Source organism: Patagioenas fasciata, chromosome 2 (genome assembly GCF_037038585.1).
Source record: "Patagioenas fasciata isolate bPatFas1 chromosome 2, bPatFas1.hap1, whole genome shotgun sequence".
Taxonomy (NCBI): Eukaryota; Metazoa; Chordata; class Aves; order Columbiformes; family Columbidae; genus Patagioenas; species Patagioenas fasciata.
In genome coordinates this window covers 42537296-42565070 of record NC_092521.1, presented here as the reverse complement: position 1 = coordinate 42565070, position 27775 = coordinate 42537296, and the positions used below count along the sequence as shown (strand labels likewise).

General features: G+C 38.5%; 2 protein-coding genes across 11 annotated transcripts in view; one reads left to right on the top strand and one right to left on the bottom strand.

Moving 5' to 3' along the window:
• RGS20 (regulator of G protein signaling 20) overlaps positions 1 to 17419 on the top strand; it is a 43047-nt gene extending 25628 nt beyond the window's left edge. For 2 of the 9 annotated variants that reach the window (XM_065833040.2, XM_065833041.2), the window contains exons 2-5: positions 9490 to 9641; positions 13717 to 13803; positions 14657 to 14891; positions 16257 to 17329. In XM_065833040.2, coding sequence (XP_065689112.1) covers positions 9490 to 9641; positions 13717 to 13803; positions 14657 to 14891; positions 16257 to 16445 — 663 coding nt within the window. In that variant the 3' untranslated portion in view covers positions 16446 to 17329. Of the gene's footprint in view, positions 1 to 9489; positions 9692 to 13716; positions 13804 to 14656; positions 14892 to 16256 lie in introns of all 9 variants that reach the window. The other 7 variants (XM_065833039.2, XM_071804103.1, XM_071804106.1 and 4 more) reach the window with 7 other exon arrangements.
• A 5513-nt stretch (positions 17420 to 22932) lies between these two features.
• The window catches only part of TCEA1 (transcription elongation factor A1), a 28909-nt gene continuing 24066 nt past the window's right edge, over positions 22933 to 27775 (bottom strand). For both annotated transcript variants that reach the window (XM_065832891.2, XM_065832892.2), the window contains exons 7-10: positions 27110 to 27264; positions 25051 to 25197; positions 23817 to 23888; positions 22933 to 23251 (exon numbers count right to left, since the gene is read on the bottom strand). In XM_065832891.2, the coding sequence (XP_065688963.1) occupies positions 23243 to 23251; positions 23817 to 23888; positions 25051 to 25197; positions 27110 to 27264 (383 nt within the window). In that variant the 3' untranslated portion in view covers positions 22933 to 23242. The remainder of the gene's footprint in view (positions 23252 to 23816; positions 23889 to 25050; positions 25198 to 27109; positions 27265 to 27775) is intronic.

Genomic DNA, 27775 nt, shown 5'->3' with positions numbered 1-27775 from the left:
ATACTTAAACTACCTTAGAAAAAATTAAAACATCCATGTCTAAATTTACAGTCAAAACAGTAAGAATTCTCTCAAAGAATTAATTCAGTCAAAGCAGAAACTGAGAACAATAGTTTATGCACACATATACACATTCACCCTCTGCGTTCTCTTAGTAAGATGATAAAAGTCACTTTTAGTGATAAGATAAAACTCTCACTGTTGGTAACAATCCATGTAAATGTATTCAGGAAGCAGAAGGAGGATTTAAAAAAAAAATACTTAGACAAATTTTGAAAAAAGGCATTTCAGCCAATTCATAACACCTCTGCTTAGCACGACCTTGTGTTAAGTCCAACCCAAGATATGAAATCACTTTTTTCTGCAGCATAAAAATACAAATAGCAGATCAGATCCTCAGCTGGTATAAATCCCTTTGTCTTCAATGGCCATAGCGAAGTGATATAGTTTTTCAGCAACTGAAAAATTGACTCTTGCTACATGTAATCAACATCAATACTTCAAAATTTAATGTATAAAAACTGGGATGGAATTTTCTCTCATCACAAGATTTTGGTGTTGCAAAGAAAAAGTTGATGGACATACTTATATTTGATTGTCCAGGAAAATAAAACAGAAAATTCTTGACACTGGCCAGTAACAAATCCATTTAAAACAAGATACTAATTGCATGCCATGCAAACTAAAAACTTTAGAAAGGACAACTCCATCTTGCTTTTATTTCAAAGTGTCAGCTGACAAAATAAGCGACTGTCCTGGGAGGGTGGTGGGACAACAAGCTGTATTTACCGATTGCCATTTTCAACGTGCACACCTGGTGAAAAACAACATAATATGCTGGCCGATGCAAGAACATTTGCTCTAATGTTTACAGAAAATGCACCTAGTTTATTTTTTTTTCTAACCACATTATAAAATTTCTCTATAAGGAGCAACTGTCCAGTTGAGCTGGAGGTTCTTTCCCACTTCAGTGCCAGATTGACTAAAACCAAAAAAGTCTCCTGTCAGATCTGAGTGATCTGCCTGACAGCTCCAGGTCTAGGAGGATGTCTGTTCACCTTGCTTTCCCCAGGAATGCGCCTCTTGTTCTACAGCCAAATAGCAGCTCAGAACTATCCCTCATCCTTGAATTAACTTACTTTTATACACAGTCAGCTCTCACGGCTCCTCAAGCTCCAAAGTGTTCCAGCTGATTGCTACAACTGTTTTCCCTGCCCAGTTCTGTATGTGCATTTCTCTGCAACATCATACTGCTGTTTTTAAGACAAACAAACAAAAAAACCCAAACAAACAAACCAGAAATCATTATTTAAGCATCACCATCAGGTTGTGGGGACAAGTTCAGGCCACCTCTTATGCTGCTTATGAAATGCAGCAGCTGGTGCAGGAGCAATACCCATATCAATTTAAGGCTTTTGACACAGTCCCTCACAACATTCTTGTCTCTAAAATGGAGAGATACAGATTTGATAGGTGGACTGTTTGGTGGGTAAGAAATTGGCTGGATAGTCATATCCAGAGGGTAGTGGTCACTGTACTCGGTAGTGATGAGGCCCCCGCCTTGAATATTGTGTTCAGTTTTGAGGTGCTGGAGAGAGTTCAGAGAAGGGCAATGAAGCTGTTGAGGGGTCTGGAGAACAAGTCTTACGGGGAGCGGCTGAGGGAATTGGGTCTGCTTAGCCTGGAGAAAAGGAGGCTGAGGGGAGACCTTATTTCTGTCTACAGCTACCTGAAAGGAGGTTGTAGCATGGAGGTCGTTGGTTTCTTCTCCCAAGTAACAAGTGATAGGATAAGAGGAAATGGCCTCAAGTTGTGCCAGGGGAGGTTTAGATTGGATATTAGGAAAAAATTCTTCATATAAAGGGTTGTCAGTCATTGGAACAGGCTGCCCAGGGGAAGTGGTGGAATCACCATCCCTGGAGGTGTTTAAAAGACATGTAGATGTGGTGTTTAGAGACATGGTTTAGTACCAGAGTTAGGTTATAGTTGGACTTGATGGTCATGAGGGTCTCTTCCAACTGAAATGATTCTATGATTCTATGAATGGCTCAATATCTGGATGGACACTGGTGACAAGTGGTGTCTCTCAAGGGTCCATATTGGGACACATACTGTTTAATATCTTCATCAGTGACACAGACAGTGAGATTAAGTGCATCCTCAGCAAGTTTCAGATGACACCAAGCTGAGTGGTGTGGTTAACACGCCTGAGGGATGGGATGCCATCTAAAGGGACCTGGACAAGCTGAAACAGTGGGCCCATGTGAACCCTATGAGCTTCAACAAGACCAAGTACAAGGTCCTGCACCTGGGTCAGAGCAACCCCTGGTATCAGTACAGGCTGGGAGATGAAGGGATTGAGAACAGCCCTGCAGAGAAGGACTTGTGCGTACTGGTAGATGGAAGATTGGATATGAGCTGGTGATGTGTGCTTGCAGCCCAGAAGGCCAACTGTATCCTGGGCTGTATCAAAAGGAGCATGGCCAGCAGGTTGAAAGAGGTGATTCTGCCTCTCTCTGCTCTCGTGAGACCCCACCTGGAGTCCTGCGTCCAGCTCCGGAGCCCTCAGCACAGGAAAGACATGACCTGTTGGAGAGGGGCCAGAGAAGGGCCACCAAGATGATCAGAAGGATGGAACACCTCTCCTGTGAGGACAGGCTGGGAGAATTAGAGGTGTTCATTCTGGAGAAGTCTCCGAGGAAAAGACCTTATTGCATCTTTTCTGTACTTAAAAGGAGCATGTAAGAAAGATAAGGACAGACTTTTTAGCAGGGCCTGTTACAATAGGACAAGGGGTAATGATTTTAAACTAAAATGAGGTAAATTCAGACTAGATTTAAGGAAGAGATTTTTCACTATGAGAGTGGTTGTACACTGGCACAGGTTGCCCAGTGAGGTGGTAGATGCCCCATCCCTGCAGACATTCAAGGCCAGGCTGGATGGGGCTCTGTGCAACCTCAGTTGAAGATGTCCCTGCTCATTGCAGGGGGGTTGGACTAGATGACCTTTGAAGGTTCCTTCCAACACAAACTATTCTATCATTCTATGTGCCTCTTATCTTACTTGCCAGCTCCACCAGTTGTGTGTCTGCTGAGTGTATCCTTGACTAGGACAAAGAAAGTAAAATATTTAGCTAAACATAAGTAGCAATATAAGTAATTCCCTTTAACAACTTTAAGGTAAGCCATTAGCTTAAAATGCTGTTGATTATTGAAATTTTCCTTATCAAAACAACCCTATCATTCCTAATGTCAGTCCAGAAAATAAGCAAAGCCCTCTTGCAAAATTAGCAGTCACACTTCCACTGGTTTTGATTACAGTTGATTGATACCCTTTGGCCTGGTACTGTGGGGTAATAAACTTGAAGAGGTTGCCAAGGTAGCATGTACCATAGCAGTAGCATCCACAGGTGAATAATTCTTCAACCAATATATAATGTTAGTCTCATCATTAATGAAAAGAACACAAGCACTATATTTTCTAATTGGTTTTACACCTACTGCCATGACCGAGTCAGATCACCTAATCTCCCAAATTAACAAACGTAACATTATATGTTGAGAAGACCTTTCTATTGGGAGGTCTAAAAAAACCCTCTCCTTTTTGCCTTGAGTACCTAAAGTCTACTGAAGGAAAAAAAAAAATAGCTGCCTCCATTCCCACAGATCCACAAGTCAGTCAAGGAATTGCTGAAGTTGTTACTAACGTGGGTTGTACTGTAAAGAAGCAGGGCATTTTGTAAATTCCTATAAGTGATATTCACTTGAGTTGTTGAGGAATCTATTGTCCATTCCTGCACACAGCACAACTGAAAACAGTAATTCAAGCAGTTGTCTGGAAAGGTTCATTACACACCAAGCAGCAGCAAAGTGTCATGGAGAACTTCAATGACCCATAGTGAATTTCTGGATATAATAGAGGTAGCAGAAAACAAACTACAGACATAAAATAAGGCTTTTCTGTTTCTGTCCCATTAGTGGCTCTGTCATTAGCTCACTGCATGATCTCAGACAACTTGCTTCACCTCTATGACTTTTTTCCATACACCTTCCAAGGTTATTATACTTTCCTGTGTATAGTCATACTAGGATAGTCTCAATGCTTTTCAAGGTACTTTTCTTTGAAAATGGGTCTGTACAGGACTTGCACAAACTCGGCGTCTGTGCCTTTGCCTCTGTTGCAGCCAAGGTGCAGCTTATAGGAGGGCAAAGCAGCAGACAGGGAGCTCATGGTAAACTTCTTGTATCACCATACACAGCTGCAGAATTGCAGAGCTTGTGTTTCCCTGGTTTACTTTTTTTTAATCACATCTTTTTTAAAAAAACTAATCTAGAAAGCCAGCAAATATACATATGAAATTAAAATATATCCTTTAGACAGAGCCTATATCTCTTGCTGTGCGTTCAGGCCTCATGTCTGGCATTACACAGTCTCGGTACAATCATGATTAGGATATACGTTTACAACAAATTGTGCGGCGAACATTAACATTTTAACTTTATTTTGCAATTCTGACTAGAGGATGAACCAGAAAAATGTAGACTTTTAATGTAAGACATCCACTTCTGCAGATTAATCATTCTTATGTGGCCAAAGGGAGTTAGTCCAGGTAGAAAGGTATATAGGATCATGTGCTTGATGGCCATTTGGTTTAGAGACAGAGCTGCATTAAAAATAAAAATAATTTTTTTTTTTTTAAAGTCAGGGAAGAATGAAGGTAGAAAAACAATGCTGGGATGGTTCACTTACTCATTGTTTGTTCTGTGAACTTGTAATAGCCTGATATGTTTTTATCTTATGGTTCTTAATACTATCTGTGTCAAAGGAGTTTCTACAACTTCATAATAACCTGCACCACTGTTCAGCTCTCTACCTTGCTATCCTATAAAATCAAGACTAGATTTTATTTAGCCTAAGGTAACTCATTATTTATCTCCGAAAGAAACAGAGAACAGCAGAACACCATAGCCTTTTACTGATCAGAAGATCAATATGTTTCTCATTTCCCCTTTCTAAACAACACAAACTGCTACAATTTTTCTGTGTAAGTCATGCTTTCTAAACATCTCGGTACATGTTTAGGCAGATGCTCTCTCTTGGAATGCGATACCCGTAGTATTTGCCCAGAAGTAAATTACTTCCTGTATCTCACCCCAGTATTCCTGCTAATACACCACAGAAAGTCAAATCCTTGTTAGTTTGTGATCAACTCCAAAGCTCTATTGAATATACAATATGACTGTCAATTGCCACAGGAAATACAAGATAATCACTAAACAGCTCTGTAATTGAAAAGCTTGGGCAGTCTTTCAGCCAACAGATATATTCCAGTCCTCTTATTGCCCAGTTCTCTAATATAGCTCAGCTATCATGAAAGCACGTTTTATCTGCTAAAAGTATCTTTCAAAACAAATCTTCATCACATAGATGACCAAAAACTACTTGCTTATTCAATGAGAAAGTTTGTATACATCTGACAAATAAAAATGAGAACGCATCTTTTAATCTGAAAAAAAAAAAAGTGTCTTGAATTTTTGTGTTGCTCAATCCTTCATTTTCCATAAACTGTGTAAGAAATCATACAGTGATGAACATTCATAAAACCTATAGTACCAAAAAACTTTTAAGGGGTATGATTCATAAGCAAAACAAAGAACATAATGCTGCTGGACAGTTTTTGTCATACAGCTGCTCACATACTCTTGCATTAAAGATGTCAAAGAACAAGGAGAAGAACCTGAAATGGTAACAATGGATCAAGAAAGATCTCTTGAATTAAGCCACAGTGGGATGAGGTGGGGAGGAAGAGTGTATTCTTCCTATTTCCCCTGTCCTTTATCTTTCTCCTTTGAAAAAACAAACAAACAAGCACACACACCCCCAACAGGAACCAGCTTTTCCACTCAGACCACCATCAAATGGATAAGAGTTATGAATGCGTATGAACTAGCCACATAAACATCTCAAGATTAAGACTGGATGGATGAGGCTATATAAACCACACATCTGAATCTGAGTTATACTTATCTAATCAATTGTAGTTTACTTTCCAAAGCAGCGTGAAATATTGTTAGACATCACTCCAATAATGCTCTCTTTGTTATGACTTTCTAATTCACATATGAAGATGCTTTATTTTAAAAAGTACAGGTATCTGAAAAGAAACTAATACTGAGGGGTTCATTCTGTTGCTATGAATTTGAAACTCTTAAGGAAAGAAACCTGAATCTACAAATGTATTCTATATTTCACATTTATTCTTCCACATCCATCCAGAACTTGTACAGAATTTGCTACTCCAGCTAGATCCCTACAAGCCAATGGGTCCTGATAGTTCACCCAAGGGTGCTTGAAGAGCTGGCTGACATCATAACAAGACCTCTCTCCATGATTTTTCCACACTCCTTGTATTTTGGAGAGGTCTTGGATGACTGGAAGCTGGCAAACATTGTCCCAGTCTACAGGAAGGGCAACAGGGATGACCCTGGCACCTACAGGCCTGTCAGTCTCACTTCTGTGCCTGGCAAAATCATGGAGAAGATCGTTCTGGAAGTTACTGAAAAACATCTGAATGACAACACAGTCATTGGTCCCAGCCAGCATGGGTTCATGAGGGAAAAGTCCTGCTTGACCAACTTAATTTCTTTCTACAACAAGGTTACCCAGCTAATTGACCAAGGGAAGCCTGTCAATGTGATCTTTTTGGATTTCAGTAAAGCATTCAACACTGTCTCTCACAGTATTCTCCTGGACCAGATGTCCAGCATACAGCTGGATAAATGCACAGTGCAGTGGGTGAGCAACTGGCTGCCAGGCCGGGATCAAAGGGTTCTAGTAAATGGAGTTATGTCGGGCTGGTGACCAGTCACTAGCGGGGTTTAGCAGGGATCCATCTTAGGGCCAGCACTCTTCAATGTCTTTATAAATTACTTGAACACAGGACTTGAGAAAGTAAGTTCATGGATGACACAAAATTGGGAAGATCTGTCGACATTCTTGAGGGCAGAAAGGCCCTGCAGAGTAATCTGGACAAATTGGAGAACTGGGCAATCACCAACCACATGAAGTTCAGCAAGGGCAAGTACTGGATTTTGCACCTGTCACACGGCAACCCTGGCTGTACATACAGACTGGGGGACAAGATGCTGGAAAGCAGCTCTGTGAAGAAGGATCTTGGAGTTCTGGCTGACAACAAGCTGACCATGAGTCAACATTGTGCCCTGGCAGCCAAGAGGGCCAACCGTGCCCTGGGTGCATCAAGCACAGCATTGACAGCCGGGCGAGGGAGGTGATTGTCCTGCTCTGCTCTGCACTGGTGCGGCCTCACCTGGAGCACTGTGTCCAGTTCTGGGCAACACAGCATAAAAAGGATATAAAGCTACTGGAGAGTGTCCAGAAGAGGGCTACAAAATTGGTGAAGGGTTTGGAAAGGAAGCCGTATGAGGAGTGGCTAAAGTCACTGGGTTTGTTCAGCCTGGAGGAGACTAAGAGGAGACCTCATTGTGGTCTACAGCTTCTTCACAAGGGGAGGAGGAGGGGCAGGCACAGATCTCTTCTCTCTGGTGACCAAAGATAGGAGCCAAAGGAATGGCAGGAAGATGTGCCGGGGGAGGTTTAGGTTGAATATTAGTAAAGGGTTCTTCACCCAGAGGGTGGTGGACACTGGAACAGGCTCCCCAGGGAGGTGTCACAGCCCCAAGCCTGACAGTGTTCAAGAAGAGATTGGACAATGCCCTCAGACACATGGTGTGAACTGTGGAGCTGTCATATGCAGGGACAGGAGTTGGACACAATGACCCTTGTGGGTCCCTTCCAACTCAGGACATTCTGTGATTCTATACATTTTGAAATGAGAAAGGTGGTGGGGTTTTGGGAGCTATGTTATTTTTCTGATTTTCTCTTTTTGGTTATTTAGGTATAGCTTGTCAGGTTAGGTCTACAGAGTTACAAAATGGGTTATCATTTATATCTGTACTGTTATTCTTTTAATTTATTCCTCCAGCAAAACAGGTGCACCTTCGGCTCAGCATGTCGTGCATTTTTCTCTCAGGAGAGTGGGTGGTTCTCACAAAAACAAAAACTATTAAGCTCTATAAGAGGGAAAAAAAATCAGCAGAAAAAAAATCCAGCACACTTTAATGCTGCACTCTGCTAAAATAATCTCCTTTCTTCTCCTGACACTTCTCTCAAGTCCACGACAGCATCTATGCATTCTCCCCCAAGTTATCACAGTAGTATTTTCTAAACCTGGCTAAACATTTTATAAATGAAGGCAAATCTTAACCCTCCAGTATTTGTCTCATCAGATTTTTTATAGATAATTCAATATCAGACTTGAAACAACTCAAAATCTGTAGCAGCTAATTTTAGTTCCCCTACAACTGTCATAGTCCCAAAAGAACTTTTAGCAACCTGAAAAAACCTGCACACAAAGGGGTCTCATGACACAGGAGGATGACTAGTTATGTATCCAAAAATGAAATAATCAAAATGAAGACGTACTTGTATTTGTACAAGCTGGCATTTCATCTATAAAAGACATCTGTCACTTAAATATGGCACAACCCTCAGCAGAATAGGGAGAGCATTATTAAGTGCTGTAGGGCAAGTTTGAAGCTCATAGAGAGGTTAGAAAGAGACAGGGACTTCAAGGGGATTTGTCATTTCATTAACACCATTTCTCTGCACAATCTGCAGAACTCAGGCTCCAAAAAGGTTTCCTAGAATAGTGCAAAAATCATAACCAGTGTTTCCATGAAAAATTGTTTCGTTCTGTCTTCAGCTGGGGAGGCAACCAAAAACCTGCATGTTAAATATTAACATGCAGTCATACGTTTTCTCCATTAATAATTCATCTTTCCTTGACTCCTCCTTGAGAAGGAGTGGCAGTCAGACCTCTAATGGACAGGTAAGTATTATTGACCTTTCTCCTTTGCTGTAGGACAACCAGCAGGTTTGAGACATCCTCAACTCTCACCAAAGGCCAGAATTTCAAGAGAGCTCAGGTGTCTCTCAAGCATCACTAAGCCTGTGCATTGGCTAATCAAGACAAGAAAATTTTAGAAAGAAAAGAAAAAAAAGAGGCTCTACGTATCTCTATTCTGTATGATTTTCTTTAAGATTAGCCTTGAAGTCAAAACCTCAGGAAACCCTTTTCAACTCCAAGGCTTATATACCAGTGACCTAAGAGCTGCAGCTCTCTGAGATCCCTCACTTCCACCTTTTGCTCTCTACATCACTGCTCTCTCCTCTTCGTATGCCCACCCACGTGCAGAATTCAATAGCCACTTGCTTTCCATCACAGCACTTAAATATAAAATCTGTGCATTTTCCAAAAGATTCAACACCCAAGAGCATGTATGTGGAAAAGCCAAGCATTTAGCTTTTCAGTTCCCTCAGGAGCTGCGGCCTTCAGCAGTTCTTGGTACGACTTTTAAAGCAAACAAAAGACAGAGACGCTTCTTTCTTGCCTCTTCTGTTGCTGTCTAGCAGCCCATGGGATCAGAGCGGATGGAGATGCGCAAACGGCAGATGTCTACGACCCAGGAGACGTCAGGCGCTGCATCGGCCCAACACAGCACAGGGAACCGGGGGTCCAACGCCTGCTGCTTCTGCTGGTGCTGCTGCTGCAGCTGCTCATGGTAACCCCTGTCATTCAAGCCTCTGGTGAACAGAACAGCAGGGGAGGGAGGTAATAGCCAGTGAATTGGACAACACAAGCCAAACAAACCATCTGGGTAACTCTGCAAGCCTGAGTCTAATAGAGATGACTCTGCCCTAGTACTAGACACAACCTTCCACTTCAGTTTACTCTTTTTTTTTTTCCTGTCATTGAAATAACATATTTTTTTTTAGAAAAAAATCTCTGTACAGTATCTGTTGCACTTTTGTTGTCAATACTGTGTAATGGAAGGTCTGTGTTATGCAGGACTGGTTCTCCTCAGCCTTGAGGTTCACCAGGGCTTCCAGTAAAAACTGAAAGCAATATCAGAATATGTAACAGCTTTAGATTTATCACTGGAACTTAGCAGTGAGCACAAGTGGTGTTAAACAGAGTTAGGAGAAGGTAGAAGAATTTATAGGTCAGAAAACAACCGGGTGCCCAGTGCTGTTCTTTTGTTTCAAAACTGGATCTGTTGTCATTAGTTAGTGTTGCCAATTTATGGCACCTGCAACTCACATGAAGTTAAGCCGTAGGATCAGAGATTTTAAGTATTGTAAGTATTTGCTGAAGATGAGGAGTTAAGCAAAACATAATTCAGAAGAACTCCTACTACAAGGTGATAAGGAGGGAAATTTATCAGGGAAGCAAAGCAAAAGAGGAGAAGGAATCACTTAATTACTAAATTAATGTCATGTTCACCTTCCCTCTCTCAGCAGCTCCTCCAGATCCAAGGGATTTCATTCACAACTGAAGTAAAGCTTTCCATACTCAGAAGTCCTGTATCTGTTTGGGCCCACATGTTAATTAATGGGCGAGACCAGAACTTGCATTGAAATAAAGAAAAAATAAGTCTTAAACAGTCTCAGGAGTTCAACCATAACAGACAGCAAGCTGAGTGCTTCTTACAAATGCACTATCCACCAGAGCAGGCAAAGCTGGCACTGAGGTGGAGGGAAGAAGTCATAACTAATCTTACAGCCTAGGCTAGCAATCTATTCCGCCATTATTTTTTTTTCCAACAGCAGCTGATAGCAAATGCTCTGGAGAACAGCATTAGCAGGTGAGGGAAGGGCAGGCTGATCACCTCTTTCCTATTGGTACTCAGCTCATCAGAAACAGAAATTACCCAGTTGTGCCCTCTCCAATGCAAACAGTGAGTATTCTACAAGGGCAAAAAGGCTACTTAGACTTTTTTGCAAGATGTCAAGTACCGTGGCTCTGATCCTACCAAGCTTTTCAGCAGGTGCTTAGAGGTAAACTAAAGTAAAGTTTCAGGAGACAGTAAGTACTGTGCCTGTACAGGATCAGGTCACTACCTTGCAGAATGTCAAAGAACCACCATACAAATTCCAGTGTCATCTAAACAACTGTCCAGTGCAATCTCAAGTCGTTTGATCTAGAGCTGCATATTACACAAACATGTCTTTCCACAAAAGCACATTTATCTACTAAGTCGGAGTACATAAAATTTGCATTTTATCTTTTAAATTGTTGGTAAAGTGTTTTTTTTTGCCATTTTACCTGACATCTTCAGGATGCTCATTTTCTGTGCACCTCACTATTCAAACAATTCAAAGAAAGCAATTTAGTCAATAGGGTGTGTGAAAGTACCCAAATTTCATTATGTTTAAAATTCCTATTTGCATTTCAGAATCATTTGGGAAACCAACACAGACTCCAAAACAAAGCAGCTTGTTTTAGCTTTAAAATAATTTCTGATTTTTTTTGAAAACAATTGTTTTCTACTAGCAAGAAAAGCAAAACAAACCGTAATTAAGCTATTTATATTTCCTATTCATAGAGCCTTTCCTCAAAATAGCTCAAGTACTTTGAACAGAAAAATTATGAATAGGAATAAAAATAACAGTCATGAGTCATGCAGCTGAGTTGCTGAGCATCCAAGAGCCAGCATACTCTTAATAGTAGATTTAGAATGAAGAACTGGTGAAAGGGGTCTCTCAGCTGGACGCTCAGAGCCTGTGTTCATTCCTACAGCCAAAACTCGAGCCTCCAGCCTGTTACTCTTCCAGATCCTGGCAAGTTGCAGTATTGCAATAGTCTCTTCTTTTTTTTTTTTCCATTTGTTTGCTGGTACATTTGTAGGGAAAGCGTCTACCTGCAAGTCATTTTCTGAGGTATGGCATGTTCTCTTAAGCTCTTATTTGTCTTTTTCCTCTCTTGTGCATTATCCTAGGAAGACTGTAATCCTTTCTTTTGGATTTGTTGTTTGCTCTCAATCCAAAAATAACTCTGACAAGCATATCATTTCTTGTCTGTGTGAGGAACACAGAATATATTACTTTGCATATTAAAAAAAAAAAAAGCCAGAATCACTGGTAAAACGAGTAGTAAAGGATTGAGACCTATACACCCCAAAAGAATAGAAAACTAACATTAACTGCTTCCTTTTTTTTCCTGAAAAGGTGAATTGAAATAATTAATTATTTTTAATGTATGGTTCAGATGTTGCAAAAGAAAATGTGTTTGTAATAACTGCTCTACAGCTTAGCAACAGGAAAGCTTCACTGCCTCTTCAAGGCATGGATTGCCTTGGCAAAGAGGAAAGCAGGTCTCTGCAGATTATGCACTAACACTGGAGAAAGCAAGAGGAGGAGCTAACCAGTAAATAGTAAAGCTCCACATAAGACAAAGCCATGAGTTCAGAAGGCAGAAAGGACAGAAAAATCAGCTGGTTTAACAAAAAGCCTTACTAGAGATAAATGAGACTCTTAAGGATTAAGGCAACAAAAACTGTTACAACGTTAGCATTAAAGAAAGGTAAGATACAACTGAAGAAATTAAATTAGTTATTTTCCTAGAACAATTGTATTGCTTTAGTGCAGCTGAAGGACCTGTTTCATACGAATTACAGCTTATATCTCAGCTGAACATTTTCTTCTTGACAAATTTTAAGCAGCTTTACAGATTACATAAATGTGTGTGTGCATTTGTGTGTGCATTTCTCACTAAACTATGATAGCATATGAACTGGACCACAGTCCCTATTCTCTAAAAAGAAATATGCATGTTCTCAAATCCAGTCTCAAATGAAAATGAATCATCTGCAACTACAATGGGAATTTTTAAAAACTAGAGTTAGTTAAACTAACATTTGCTGAAATCAGCAGGAGTTGATAGCTACTCTTAGATGGGACATGAAAATCTCTCAGTGATCACTAGTGATTGCAGCAAGCATATATTTTTTTGTAATGCTACAAACAAGCTAATACTCATTTCCAGTCAAACATACTCAAAATGATATTCAGCAATTATATATCTGCTCTTTGTGCTCCATGCCTCACATTTTGAAGCATATACTAGCACTTTTTTAAAGTTGCAATGAATTACCACACAATCCGGCACCTGAACTCTGAAAGATGCTTACACTTCCCACAACACATGAAGAAGTGTCTATCTTGCTTAAAACTTGTGCTCCAGCTTCTGATCTCTGGCTTTCTTGTAACATGGTATCACGATTCTAAACCAGACTCTTGGCCCTCATCGTGTCCTATGGATATAAAAAATAGCCACAGGGGGGGGAATCAAAACTAAAATCCAAAACAACCAACCTTGAATAACTCAACATAAAGCCAGTTCATGTAGTCGAACTCAAGTAAAAACACTGCATCAAGCATACCCAGTATAATAAGGATGAATGGAGAATAGATTTGTTTTGTGATAAAGGGTACTCATGTATACATATATATGCTTGTATACACACACACACACATATATATATATATATACACACACACATACATATAGGGAATTTGACCTGATGATCCTCACGGGCCCCTTCCAACTCAAGACAGTCTACGAATCTATGGTTCCTGTAGACAAAGTCTATGTGATACAATACTGAGCAGCATGCAGCTACATTAAAGTTTGCCAGGTTTATATAACTGTAACACTAATGTCAGAGCAAAACTAGGGGTAATGTGGCTAATGTTAGCTTCTGTCCTTTTTTCTGATTTTTTGGAGGAAAAGCATCTGGGGTACGTTCAGCCTCTTCCTTTATAAAGTTGACTAACATTTTATTTGCTACCTTGCAGTCTTACTGTTAGAAATCAAGATGAAGAGAGAGCAAGGAGGACATCTCATGAACTCCAAGCAGAGGGTATTCCAAACTGTGAGGAAAGGTATGGTCTTTACAAGTGTTCTATCAAGCTAAAATGAAACAAACCCAAGAAAACATGCTAAATAATTAAAGTGAATTATCTGAAATATGCAAATAACTATTATCACCTATTTGTCATTTATGTTGAACGTGCAATCATCTGTTTCTTACCTCCTAAGGAACCAAAGGTCTGATCTATGATCTCTGACCTTATTTATATGTAGCATGTAACCACATCCCCACTTTCATAACATGGTAGATCAAAACCAGCATTGTAAACAGTCTCCTTTTTTTTCTGAAGTAATTTTTAAATACAACCTTTTCCCACCCAACAACTGTGTAATGAAGCTAACTGGCAGTGCTCAGCCTTAGAAAAATAATAACTATGAAGAGGAGCTCAGAGCTCAGATCCTCCCAAGAGTCAGGCAACTGTCTCTTCAGAATTGCTCCAACAGGTAGGAACACCTGTAAAACTGTAATAGACAGGAAGGTGCCTTTTATGGGATTTGAATAATTGCTTCTTTCTACATATTTTCATATAATTTTTAACAATGATTCAACAAGGACTACTAGGCATAGAAAAAATGCTTAGCAGTTGCAGAGGAACTTTGTTGCAATTACTTTGAGCAACGAACTGCAATTTCTGCATCACAGTGCTGGCAGACATCTGCACCTGAGATTTTATAAGCACTTTGAAAAAGCATCTATAAATACATTAACTAGAGTTTGTCCTTGAGTAGTTCACGTGAGGAATTAGAGCCCTGTGAACCTTGTGATTTTCTTCCATCGTAATGGCAGATGCCTCCTGCCAGCTGCAAACAGCTTCAGTAAAAATCATTACCTTCTCTCTTCTTGTCCTCTCCTTCCCTCCCAAGCCCCACTCCTACTCTTGAAGAAGTAAATGCCTGGGCTCAATCGTTTGACAAGTTGATGCTTACTCCAGCTGGCAGAAATGCTTTTCGTGAATTTCTACGAACAGAATTCAGCGAGGAAAACATGCTTTTCTGGATGGCCTGTGAGGAACTAAAACAAGAATCCAACAAAAGTGTCATTGAAGAAAAAGCAAGACTAATTTACGAAGATTATATTTCTATTCTTTCTCCAAAAGAGGTATATTACTGTCCCAAACACATTCTTTGGTGCTGTTTTGCGGCTGGTTCTAAAGTTCTAATATGTGTTTAAAGCTACAACAATACTCAGGAGTAACTTTTCTCCCCTCCATGTTCCACTGCCAACAAGCAGAGATTTAGGGGAAAAAGGCAAGCCCATCCTTGAGGTGAGATGCTCAAAACTACATTCAGTGGCTGTAAGAAAGCTCTGGCATGCTGATGTGAAGCCTTTAATTTGAAGCACAAATATCACAGTATCACAGTATGTTTGGGATTGGAAGGGACCTCAAAAGATCATCTAGTCCAATCCCCCTGCTGGAGCAGGAACGCCTAGGTGAGGTCGCACAGGAAGGTGTCCAGGCGGGCTTTGAATGTCTCCAGGGAAGGAGACTCCACAGCCTCCCTGGGTAGCCTGTTCCAGTGCTTCATCCTTTCTCAAATTTTATTTGTTGAACAAATCAGTTACTTTTTTCTTTACACTAGGAAGGGGGAGGGGAGGTGGGTATCTCTCCAAAAGCACAGTAACCACAAATAAAGTGTGATTGGCAAAGCATAAATTGTTCAAAGAGTAGCTGACAAAATACAGCATGGAACAAACACACCGACTTCCTGAACATTTTAAAAACTGTTTGTCACTTTGCTGTTAGCAAATATGTCACATTTTGAAGACACCTCAGTTCAGTTTGAATATAATCCTGCTAAGTAGGCTGGAATTTTAAGTCTTCCAATATCCTTGCAGAACTCAAAACTTAATTGTTTGCAGTGCAAGCTATACTTACCTACTTACAAAAATGCTGTTTAAATCTAGTCGGTCTATTCCAGTAATACTAATATCTTTCTGCAGAGACTGGAGCCTTGCAGAAAAATAAAGCTGACATGACATGTATGTCATATGGCATCATTATATAGCCATAATACCTGTGGTTCACATCAATTCACCCTGCTTTTTACCATAGGAATTTGATGAAGCGAGAGCTTTCCAGGTTACAGTTTTGGTATGCGTCACAGTGCTTACTCCGAATTCAGTCTCTTTGCCACAGCACTAACTCCCAAGGAAGCAAACTGTCACAAAAAGTTACAAATCCTCTCCACTACAGAGCAGGAGGTTGGTCTGGAAACAGTTCCCCCGTCTCTCAGGTTGCAGTAACAGCACAAATGCAGCCTTCTTCAAAGTAATGTCCCCTCAGTGAGCAAATTTCTCTATCCATCAGAGATTACTACTTCCAAATTTCAACACAGGCATTTTTTGCCTAAGTATGTTTAGCAGTTTTTACACTCTCGAAGGACATCAGCTGAAATGGTTAAAAAAGCCTGCTTTTTCAAGCCAACCACTATTAATTACGTGACTTTCTATTTTAATATGCAGGTCAGTCTGGACTCCAGAGTACGAGAAGTTATTAACAGAAATATGCTGGAACCCTCACAACACACCTTCGATGACGCACAGCTTCAAATTTATACCTTAATGCACAGAGACTCCTACCCCCGGTTTATGAACTCTGCTATTTATAAGGACTTGCTTCGGTCCTTATCTGAAAAATCCATTGAAGCATAGGATTTTTTTCTTAAATGTTATTTATTTTAAAACAAATGGAACTCTGGGCTACAACAATTCACAGGGAGTTTAGAATTAAACAGATATTTACCTGAAAATAACTCAGGCAAGTTTTACTACAGACTGAATGATTTAAACCCACACAAGGCTCTGACACAATCAGCTAACTACAGTTTCTGATCAAATTCAGTGTTATTTTGCAAATGAAAATGAAGAGAATGAACAGAAAATGGTGGTGTTCAAAAAATGCAGTATTTTTTCAAATGCAGCATGCAACTCAGATGCAAATCTGTTACAACGTATGTCTGAGGTACAAATGCCAACTGAGCATGAAAACTGAATTTTATTTTTAAGTGGAGTGTTGAAAATTTTCTTGGAAACCAAACCAGTTGTCCCATCCACACTGGGACCGAAATGAGAACAGTACGGTTAATATCTGGGTTATGCTAGACAATGTTTCACATATTGTACGGATCGTACCTGGCACAGGTACGCTCCACTCGTCTTGGTAAATTTAATTCGTATACGGTGTGCTAATGGAAATCAGTATGGCAATCTCAAGCTCATGAAAGCCAATGGTTGAAATAATGCTGCCTATAAAAATCTTTTGCTGAAGAATTGTTATTTTACTACTAGAGTTTGCTGAAAGCATTTTTAAGTTCATATTGTTGATGTTTATAAAGTTAAATTATTTACTTAAGAGGAAGAAAAGTCTGGGCATTTGAATTCCGAAATAAAGCACAAGAATTCTCACATATTCTTCTCTTCCCTTGGTACGTAGATATAAAAAACATTTCGGTATTCGCTCCTGACAGGATGGCAGTATCAGCCATCTTGGGTTTGTACACATCAAATTCTCCTGTTACCTGACAGATCTCATATGGTTTCTATTACAGATACTCATGTATTTAACTGGAACTACTCTGTTCTGATTTAGCACTATTTCAGACTGTCTGGAAGAAAAGCAACAGCTCTATCTGCTAATAAACCACGTTAATTTACAGTATCCCCCAAACATTACACTTGATTTCTGATCATATCCTAGAGTCAGTAAGCGCAGGAAGTACTTGGAAGAAAGTAAATGGAATTCTGCGTAATCTGTTTGTAGATCAGTAATACTAATAACTTATTTTACGTTAAAAGATACGCTACAATTCCACTATATTGAACTTTGGCATTTATAGTGGATTTCAATTCAGGACTTCTTCCTGCACATTCATTTAAATTAATCAAATGACACATATAGTTAGGAAAAGGACATATTGGGAACAAAGAAAAAAAATACCCCTAGAATGAAAGAACCAGACAGGCATAGTGGAGTGACATTTACTGTAGCCTTTCCGAAACCTGCTATTTGCCTAATTCCAGCACTATGGAAAAGCACAAAATAAGGACCTTCTGTCTCTGAGAAAAAGGAAATGGGAATAATAAGGGAGAATTTAGGAAATCAGTTTGTTTCCTCAGTGCGCTCGGCAGGAGACACATTCTCTCCTTACTGCATTTACATTATTAAACAAAAACCCAAGATTTTCCATTACACAGCACCGCAGGAGAAGACCTGAGACACGGTAAGTTAACAACAATAATTATGGACCAGTTACCATCATCTCCTTCCAAAACCGAAGCACTATTCAACATGTCAGCACAAAAATGTAAACCAAAAAGCTTAAGTAAGACAGCAAAACAAAAGTGTTTTGCCCTCTGTTAGTACAACACTGGGTGACTAAGTTAAGACAGAACCTTCTATATATCCCTATTTAAGAAACAGTCCAGCTAGCAGTTGCCGCCGCTGAACATATCAACATTGTTTATCCCAGCTGAAGTTGTAGTGCCAGATTTTGCACCTCGGACATGGCAACCCTGGCTGTATATACAAACTGAGGGATGAGAGGCTGGAAAGTAGCTCTGTGGAGAGGGATCTGGGCGTTCTGGTCAATGGCAAATTGAACATGAGCCAACAGTGTGCCCTGGCAGCCAAGAGGGCCAACCGTGTCCTGGGTGCATCAAGCACAGCATTGCCAGTCGGGCAAGGGAGGTGATTGTCCCGCTCTGCTCTGCACTGGTGCGGCCTCACCTGGAGCACTGGGTGCAGTTCTGAGTGCCACAGGATAAAAAGGATATAAAGCTACTGGAGAGTGTCCAGGAGACGGCTACAAAGTTGGTGAAGGGTTTGGAGAGGAAGCCGTATGAGGAGCAGCTGAAGGCACTTGGTTTGTTCAGCCTGGAGAAGAGGAAACTGAGGGGAGACCTCACGGCAGCTACAGTTTCGTCACAAGGGAAGGAGGAAGGGTAGGCACAGAATTCTTCTCTTTAGCAACCAATGACAGAACCTGAGGGAATGGCAGGAAGATGTGCCAGGGGAGGTTAGATTGGACATTAGGAAAAGGTTCTTCACCCAGAGGGTGGTGGAGCACTGGAACAGGCTCCCCAGGGAGGTGTCACGGCACCTGACAGTGTTCAAGAAGAGACTGGACAATGCCCTCGGACACATGGTGTGAACTGTGGAGCTGTCATATGCAGGGACAGGAGTTGCACTCGATGATCCTTGTGGGTCCCTTCCAAAGCAGTGCTTTGGAGATCATAGAATGTCCTATCAATACAATCTCAGTTTACATAAAGTGTTACATGAGAGGTAGTAACTTCAACAAAGCAAACAAGATCTATCAGTAAAGCAGCATATTCAGGGGGAGCTTGCAGTCAGCCTGACAAAGGTGTACTTGTTTTAATCAGCATGGGTAAGACTCTCTAAAACTCTAAGCTGACAAAATAAGTTTAACTAGGTCAAATTCAGCTTACTGGAAAGATCAGACACACATATCAAACAAAAAGTTCAAAGTGTGTCATTTCACAAAATGGAGGATTTTCTTTCTTTTAAGTCATATCTCTTCCCTGCAAAAATACCTCATTAAGAGTTGGAAAACAGACCAAATACTCATACTTCTTAATCAAGCAATATATTGTATTATTCTGCAAGAAAAAGATGCAATGAAATTAGAAGGGAGAGAAAACTATATTGGTTTGGACAGTTCTACAGTTAACATCAGATTATTAAAAAATAATTTCTAAGCTTATTTTCCATGTGCCACAACTTCTAAGCAATTAAAATCCTGTCGGCAATTTTCTTTTTTTTTTTTTTTCTGCATTGCAACACATTGACATTTGCACTGCACCTCTTTTCTGAAAGATCTTAACAAATTTTAATGCTGTGTTTTATGTTTAAGCTTACACTCAGAACCAATAGCGCAATGTTGGTCCTTAGATACCCTCACAATATCTCTTAAAAAACCCAAACAACCAGCCCATTCCCCTAAGTATCATGTTATTTTGACCCTGTTCAGCACTGGATTTAATTGAAGTGGAGGAGGAAAAATGTAATAAAAATAAAGGACACTCACCTACACAGAAGGCAGATTTTTAACTACATTTCACTACTATATACTTGCTCATTATGCACAAACTTTTCTCACAGCAAAAGTGAGTTGCACTGAAAAGTTACTATAGACAAGCTGCTACATGAACAGCAGGAGAAAATCATCATATTGACACAAGGTATTCTTTATAATTCATCAAGTAAGAAATTACCACAAAATCAATTTATCCTGGTTTGAAAATAAGCATGATTGGTTTGCCTTGGCATTTATCTAACGGCAGGATATCATTAAGCTCTAACACCTTTCCAGACCACCGGTATTCTTCCTTCAATATCTGTGCTTCACAAACCAATAAATCCCACAGAACGTGCACACTGTTAGAGACTGCTCTTTTCACCAACCTGCTAAGCCATATTAAAATTGCATGGGCTTCTTCAGCCAACATATTGTGCTTTACACTGACCTTTAAATTCCAAAGTCATTAGCACAATACAAATGAAGGGGGGGGGGGGGAATATATGTATGTATCTCCCTGAAGGGTTTTTTCACACAAAGATCACGTACTTATGCATTCTGATTACAAAGGACATCCAAAAAAGAGAAAGACTATCTCAATGTGAAATAATTTTCAAACAGCAATTCAAAAAAAGTGTCTTCTGCCATGAAAGGTGTAAGCATCATTTCAATGACATGAATTAAAGATTTTCTATACTAATGTAACTAAATTAATCACAAACCTTTTAAAATGCTTAGTAACGATCTAGCAAAACAGAAGCTAATATACAGCTGTATGAAACTGTAATTAGAGGTGAAAGTCCTCAGGTTTATTGATGTGAATGACTACTGATGATCTATTTCAAAAGGCAGGCATTTGAAACCTAATAAAAACGCTTCTAGCAGAAACAAGACTTCATGTTGATGAATTTAAGTTCTACCTAAGCTGGTATGGGTGGTAAGTTTCAATTTGAAATGCTGGTATGTGAACACAAGTGAAATCCTGAACCTTGGACAAAAACCAGGTGTTTACTTTGCAATGCCTGGAACGTGAAACAGGGCTTCAAAGTGGGAATCACAAAAGCCAAGACCATTGAGCAGATATTTACCTTCTGCTTAATGCTAGTCAAAAAGAATCATTCAGGACAAGACATTTTAAAACACATACTTTCTACTGAGCACGTTAAATGAATTATTTATGAGGAAATGTCTTCTCACTATTTCTTTCACTGCAGGAAAGAAATTTTTCTTTCTACCCTGGGGACACAAGAGCAGATGGAGGAAGGCTGTTGTCCAGCCATAAGGTAACATTAGGTGAAACAGCACTTTATTTGAACTCCTACTTGGATACACCTATATCACAAAAAGAGCTATTGCAGTTTAGTTCTTTTAATAACGTCCAGATACAATTTGCTAAGTACAGAAAGAAAATTACTATATGTTCTCAAAAGGTAATTCTCCTAAGTGTCACAATAGGGCACAGAGACTAAAGGACACGTAGCATGAGGAAGGTGATGCAAACCAACTTGTGTCTGTCCTGTATTTACGTTGCAGTACTGGAAATTCTGGTCTACTTGGCATCCAATTTGCAATAATTTCTAACGGATTTTGTTAGACTTGTTCCTTCAGTAAGGTCCCCAAAGCAAGCAACGTAATTGATATTAAACATCTGTCATTAGTTTGTTGCTGTCTTAAACAACTTGAAAAAAAAATAAATTATGCATCTTTAAGTAACTCTTAAGAAGCAATTCTGTCAAAGAACCTACATATAGGCCAAAAATAAACCCATTCAGTTAGTAGAAAAACACAGAATGTTTTATAAATTAGGGTACTAATATAAAATAAATTGAGTTTAAAATGTTTTATACAAAGCTATGCAAGAAACTTTAAATGCTTAGCAATTTTCTGCCTAAAAATGTTTGTAACTAAACTTCTCCTTTGTTTTAATCATTTTTTTGTTTTAAAAGAAAACCCACTTTTCCTTACTTGGACAAGCGGACCAGAAAAGCTTGCTCTATGAAGTATTTACCTATCACTTCTCGTCCTGAAAGCTCAAGAGTCATCGTACTATTTCCAACTCATTTGTTATGATGGTCACCACCATGCAAAAAAGTATTAAACACAGAAAAATCTTGTTTTTCCTGTGCAGCCAAGGAATTTATTCTCCAGGAACTATGCATACTCTTCCCATCCCCCTGTGAATCCTTTATATGTCGCCAGGATAGACCTCCTCAGCCTCAGGCTTTGATAAATAATATAAACCTAGGTATAACGAAAGAATTTAATCTGTTCTGAAAATGTTGACATGTTTTTCCTTGAAAGCACATTTGAAAATACTTCTAAGGATGAGTATTGTTAAAAAGCAGGCTCTAGCAAAGCAGCATTTATATCATTCCACATATAGGAAAGACCATAACTTCAATAATTTATTCTCACCTGCAGGTCTGTCCTTGACACTGGATACTCTACATCTCAAAATTCTGTTCCTGAACAAAATTACTGTCATTTATATGAAGTGAATTTCATACTACCTCCCCAGACAGTTTATATTGTGATGAATTTGCTAGCTGGTGTTATTAGAACAGCCTAAAACACAGTGCCTTTGCTTATTTACAAAGTCTGAACTAAACTTAGTTGTCAAGCATGTTAAGCAAAACTGAACACTCAAATCAGATTTAACAAACTATCTTAAGACATTCCTAGAAATAATACCTATTGATAGAATGTAAAATACACGCTTTGGGCAATTAAAAATATTGCATTGATTAAGGCTGGTTACATAAACAAGATTAACCAATCACTGCAAAAGAGGTCATCACATCCACCAATACATCTCCAAACCCCAGATTACAAACCTAGTCCTAACTCAGAAACAGTACGCATAAACTAGGAGTGAACTAAATTGTTATTTAGTTACCAACTGACTTTAATGTAATTAGATGAAGTCAGATACCCTTTCTCTTTGCAAAACTAGTAAATGTAGCAGCAAGAAACAAATCCCATTCTTAGAAGTGAACAAATGTGGGGATGTAAAATCCATATGGGAGGAGCGTGTATGTTTCAGACCGCAAAAAATACAGTACGTTATTCACATAGTTAAAAAAAAAAAAACAAAACCAAGCCGATTACCAAAATGTTTAATTGGTAAAAGTTTAATGTCAACTTACTTATAAAAATGAAAAAATATTTTAACATTCACCATACAATTGAGCAACCTGGCCCTACTGACTATCAGCTATAGGAAGGCATTTAAGGAAATGATGGTTGTGTCAAAACAAAGGCTAATGTTGGGCATGTATGCTGCTTAAAAAAAAAAAAAAAGAAAATCAAAAAACTTCTTGTTTGCTGGAAGCTAGATGCTTAGCCTAGTTTTTAAAGCTAATTACAAAATCCTCCTTTATACTGGTCCAGATGTCTTGAGAATTTCTTCTTCTAACAGAACTGTCAAAAGAAAAGAATTTTTATGAGATCTTCATACAGCTTATTTCTAAATCTTTGCAAGAAGAAACAGAAATATGACACCATAGTTAGGATATGAAAATTACTAGTTAAAGCATTTGCTTAGATCATAACCAGTCCTTCACTCAAGATTCTTTATACAGACACTTTTGGAACAGCAACGTTACTGAAGGTTTTAAGGACAAATGAACTCTTCCAGGTACTGCATCAAACAATTTCTAGGCTTTAGAAGTATCTGGATATCTTGAAATATAGACTTGAATGATATTCAGTAATAAAATATGCAAAACAAGATGCATATTTTTTTTTTTATGCAGTAACCTTAACATGCGCTGTGCAACACAGTTCTACAGAGCTGCAGCGTTCTTAACACAGAAAAATAAACAGAACAAAGACATCACAATTCACATTGCCTGCTATTACATCTTAAGTTGTATATTTTACAGGCCTTCATTTGAGTTTGTCTTCACTTCACTGGACTAACCAAAATTAAGCACAGAGCCTGGCTGTCTGCTATTAAATATGCAGAGCAGTCTCACAGTCTTACCTTCCATCTGTTTCCACATTCATTACAGACAACAAACGTTGTCATGGGTTCATCAGCACTGCGGGTTTGAACCTTTGGCAAAGGTAAGAGCCAGAGATGAAAAAGAAAATTAGTGTCTTAAGCTTTTGCTAGTATGTCTTCAGCGTAAACGTTTAAAATCAAAATTTAACATTAAGGAAACACATTTGGATAAAAATACATGTCAACTTTCCATATCAATTGAAACTATTTTTTTGTCTAGACGATAACATAATCATAAACTTCTGTTTTGACAGGTTTAGAAGCATAAAAACATCAATTTCAGCACAGAAACTGTGCACATACTTCCAGGAAAAGATTCTGCTATAAAACTACCTGTTCAATACAGCTTTACATATATTTACTGATGCCAAGGCTTAAAAGTCTCATGATTGAAAATCAGCTTTCTACTTAAAGTGTCTGATATAAAATACTAAATTCTAAATGCAGTTGATCCGATGATCAAAATTACATGCCCTGAAGCACTGCTAAACAAATTAAAGCCCTACTTTCACATATTTCCTAATTAAAATAGAAAAAGGTTGTAGGAATGATTGTAAATCAGGTCTAGTGTTAGTCAAATGGTAGATTATACATATATATATATATATATATATATATATCTGTACACAAAAATGCTCTGAGCAACCTGACCTAGTTGAAGATGTCCCTGCTCATTACAGGGGGATTGGACTAGGTGAGCTTTCAAAGTCCCTTCCAACCCAAACTATTCTATGATTATATATATGTATATATATATATATATGTGTGTGTGTATATATATGTGTGTATATATATATATATATATAAAATTTGTGTGTATATATATGTATGTATCATTATTTTCTGCTACTTATTCCCTCTGTCAAGAAAAGCTGACAGATATTAAAAACAGTAAATTAGCTTTCCTCTACATAACACTATATTGATAAGACATAAAAAGAAGAAATACCAAAAACTCAGCAGTGCAAGGAAATTGACATTTCAGGCTATAGAGATTCTCAGCTTGGATTTACATAAAATCTTCGGTAAATTAATACAACTAACATTCCTTATGTAAGCACACCTAAGCAGATCCAACTGTCTTCACATATTTTGCAATTTGTTTACATTTTCATCTAAGTTCATTTTGTAAATACAACTTTTTTCTCTGACAATCTTTATATAGGACTTAAGCTTTGAAAAACGTAAACTAAGAGTGTGAATAATCATGTACCTGGGTGTATGTACAGTTCTTCTTTTTGCACTTGCCACATGTAAACAGATCAGTCTGGGTACCTCCTGTTTTAGCCATCTGGTGCTCTCTGATAGCTTCTTTGGTCAGATTTTTGCGCATTTCTTTCAGCTCATCACTTGCCATTTCCTGTTATGGATAAAGAGCGGAGAAAGTTTAATAGACAGTTTTTATTTTAAACAAGTCATTATCACTGTGCAAAAACATACATTTTTTTAATCTAGAATCCATGAACAGCAACTCTATTGAAAGGCAAAGTAATTCTACAAGAATTTTACCAGACTTAAATTGTGGTATCTCTCAGTAGAGAAGCTAATAGTTAAAAAGTTTAAAATGTTTGTGCAAGCTTGGGAAAAAAAAAATTCAGGAAAAGTTAGAATATCAAACACCAAGAAACTTTGTTACATAAATGCATTTCTGAAGCTCAGAAACGTAACCGAGAGATAAGATGGAGGAGGACTAAAAAGTTCTCTAGAGAGGAAGAAAAAGATCTCTCTAAGTCAGATCCTTGCATAAGTATCTAACTGACCTACGGAATATTATTACAGGAAAAATTTACACTATTTTGGTCATTTCCATATTCGTCCTGAGACAGACAGTACAGCCATAATTTACCATACAGAGCAAAAGTCATATACATTTAGTTTCAAAACACTAACTGAAGAGCTCAGATTCACTGGTTTTCTTTCCATTTAAAACAGTTCTAGCATGCAGATCTCCACAATGTACAGTAACCAAGTGTGCACAGCAAGAACAAGTTGTTCCATATTTCTTCAATCAAGTATTACTCCACATCCCATGTAGATGTTGAATGCAAATCTTGTATTAATGCTGTTTCACTTTAGAAGTAATCTTAACACTAAAGGTGACATTTAAGCCATTAGATTTTTAATCCAAAACATTAATTAAAACAAAGAATGGGCACTGGACAACATAAAACATATGTTTGTGTGCATGTACATACACACGGGTAGAATGAAAAAAGATGTGCACTTAAGATACAATCTACTTTTCTTTACACATTCCTTTATCAGTGTGTTTGCCCTAAACTTGAAGTAAAACTATAGAAAACAAACAAACAAAACAAAAATAAACACCTCTCCTTTAGAAAAAGCTAATCATTATTTTAATTACTTGATCATAGATTTAATTTCTTTCAGTCTCCAAGATAACTCTATATAGCTGATTTGGTGGGGTAGAATTCAATACATACAAACAGAACTACAAAACTAAAATCAGATACTACCATGCTTTTGGTTTTCGCTCTCATAAAACCCAATTTTTCATTTGACTTCCTAGATTTATTTTGATTTGTAGAGACAGTAAACATCTGAATGGCAACTTGTAAAGACAGTGAGCATCTGAATGGGAATTTCTAGTCAAGTGTCCAAAATGTTCTTTCAGTAACACACATTTAATTTGATTTAAAGGGCAATTCTCCTAGTTTTTTTTCTCTATCATTTATGGCCTTTTCTATTTATTGTGGAGAGTTTCCTTCAAACTGACTTGCTGTATTTTGTCAAATGTGAGATAAAAACACTAAAAATGCCAACAGGAGAGGGACTGATCTTTGGCAGCACAGTGCTATACCTTGCATGGGAGTATAACAGCAGAGGTTAGTATCTGAAAAACAAATGGCAAGACAGGCTAACACTTACATATCCAGAAAGGTGAATGGGTAAGCAACTTGGAGTCACTGGTCAGACATATTTACGTATTCCTAAACTTAAAAAAACACCACTGATATATCCCACAGCCTCTTAAAAATGGCACAACATGTGGCGTTTCAGGAAATTTACATGCAACAACTTACCTGCCTCCCAACTTACAGACAAATTCAGATATTTAGGAAACGTTAACAGACACCACTTTAATCCCCTCTGCCGCAACACAGCCCTGTAATTCAGACTGCGCAAGCCATAAACAAGCCACAGTAATTCAAAAGTGCAGACAGCTTACATAAATTACTTTCATGGCTAATAAATACAGGCCAGGATGTAAATCCAATAGGGAAAGAGTTGAAGACCTCTGTTTCACTCACCTCTGCTGTCATTTTGGCAAACTTGTCAGGAGGAATGTTCCCACATAACACGTTTTTCCTTAGGTTAGGATTCTTTGCATCCTTGAGATTCGCTATTCTACTTCGTACCCTATTTTTGTATTTCATATCAGTGTTTTTTAATTCTTGAAAAATAGGTGCTTCGTATTTAAGGAACAAAACATTACCAGGTAAAACAGAGCACTATAAAGGTTTCATTTTGGGGAGCAACTTTTCTAAAGCGATGCACTTCTCCACTGTTGATTAAGTCCACCCCAACCAAACTACTTTCCTGTTCAACACAGCTGACTTGATGTCCTTCTGAAGCCTAAGTGTCTTTTGGCACATGGTGAGTGAAACACAAATTTTTGGGTAGTGGGATCTCAACTGAAATTGTGAAAAGTCACCCATAAATTTATGTCCAGTTCCTCGACCTCATCCTAAGGATTAATTGATTTCTAAACCAAATATTGAAACGGTGGCCACTCGCTAACAGAATTTTAAAACAGCTTTGCAACAGAAGAAAGAAACTTCTTAACAGGAATGGTGGCCGACTATAATTACTGAAGGACATTAGCAAGTTAGAATCATGAAGCTTACACTATTCTATGCTTCAGAATACCTCTCTGCCCGCCCTCCCCAAAAAAAGCCCAGATCTCTGCTCTGTAA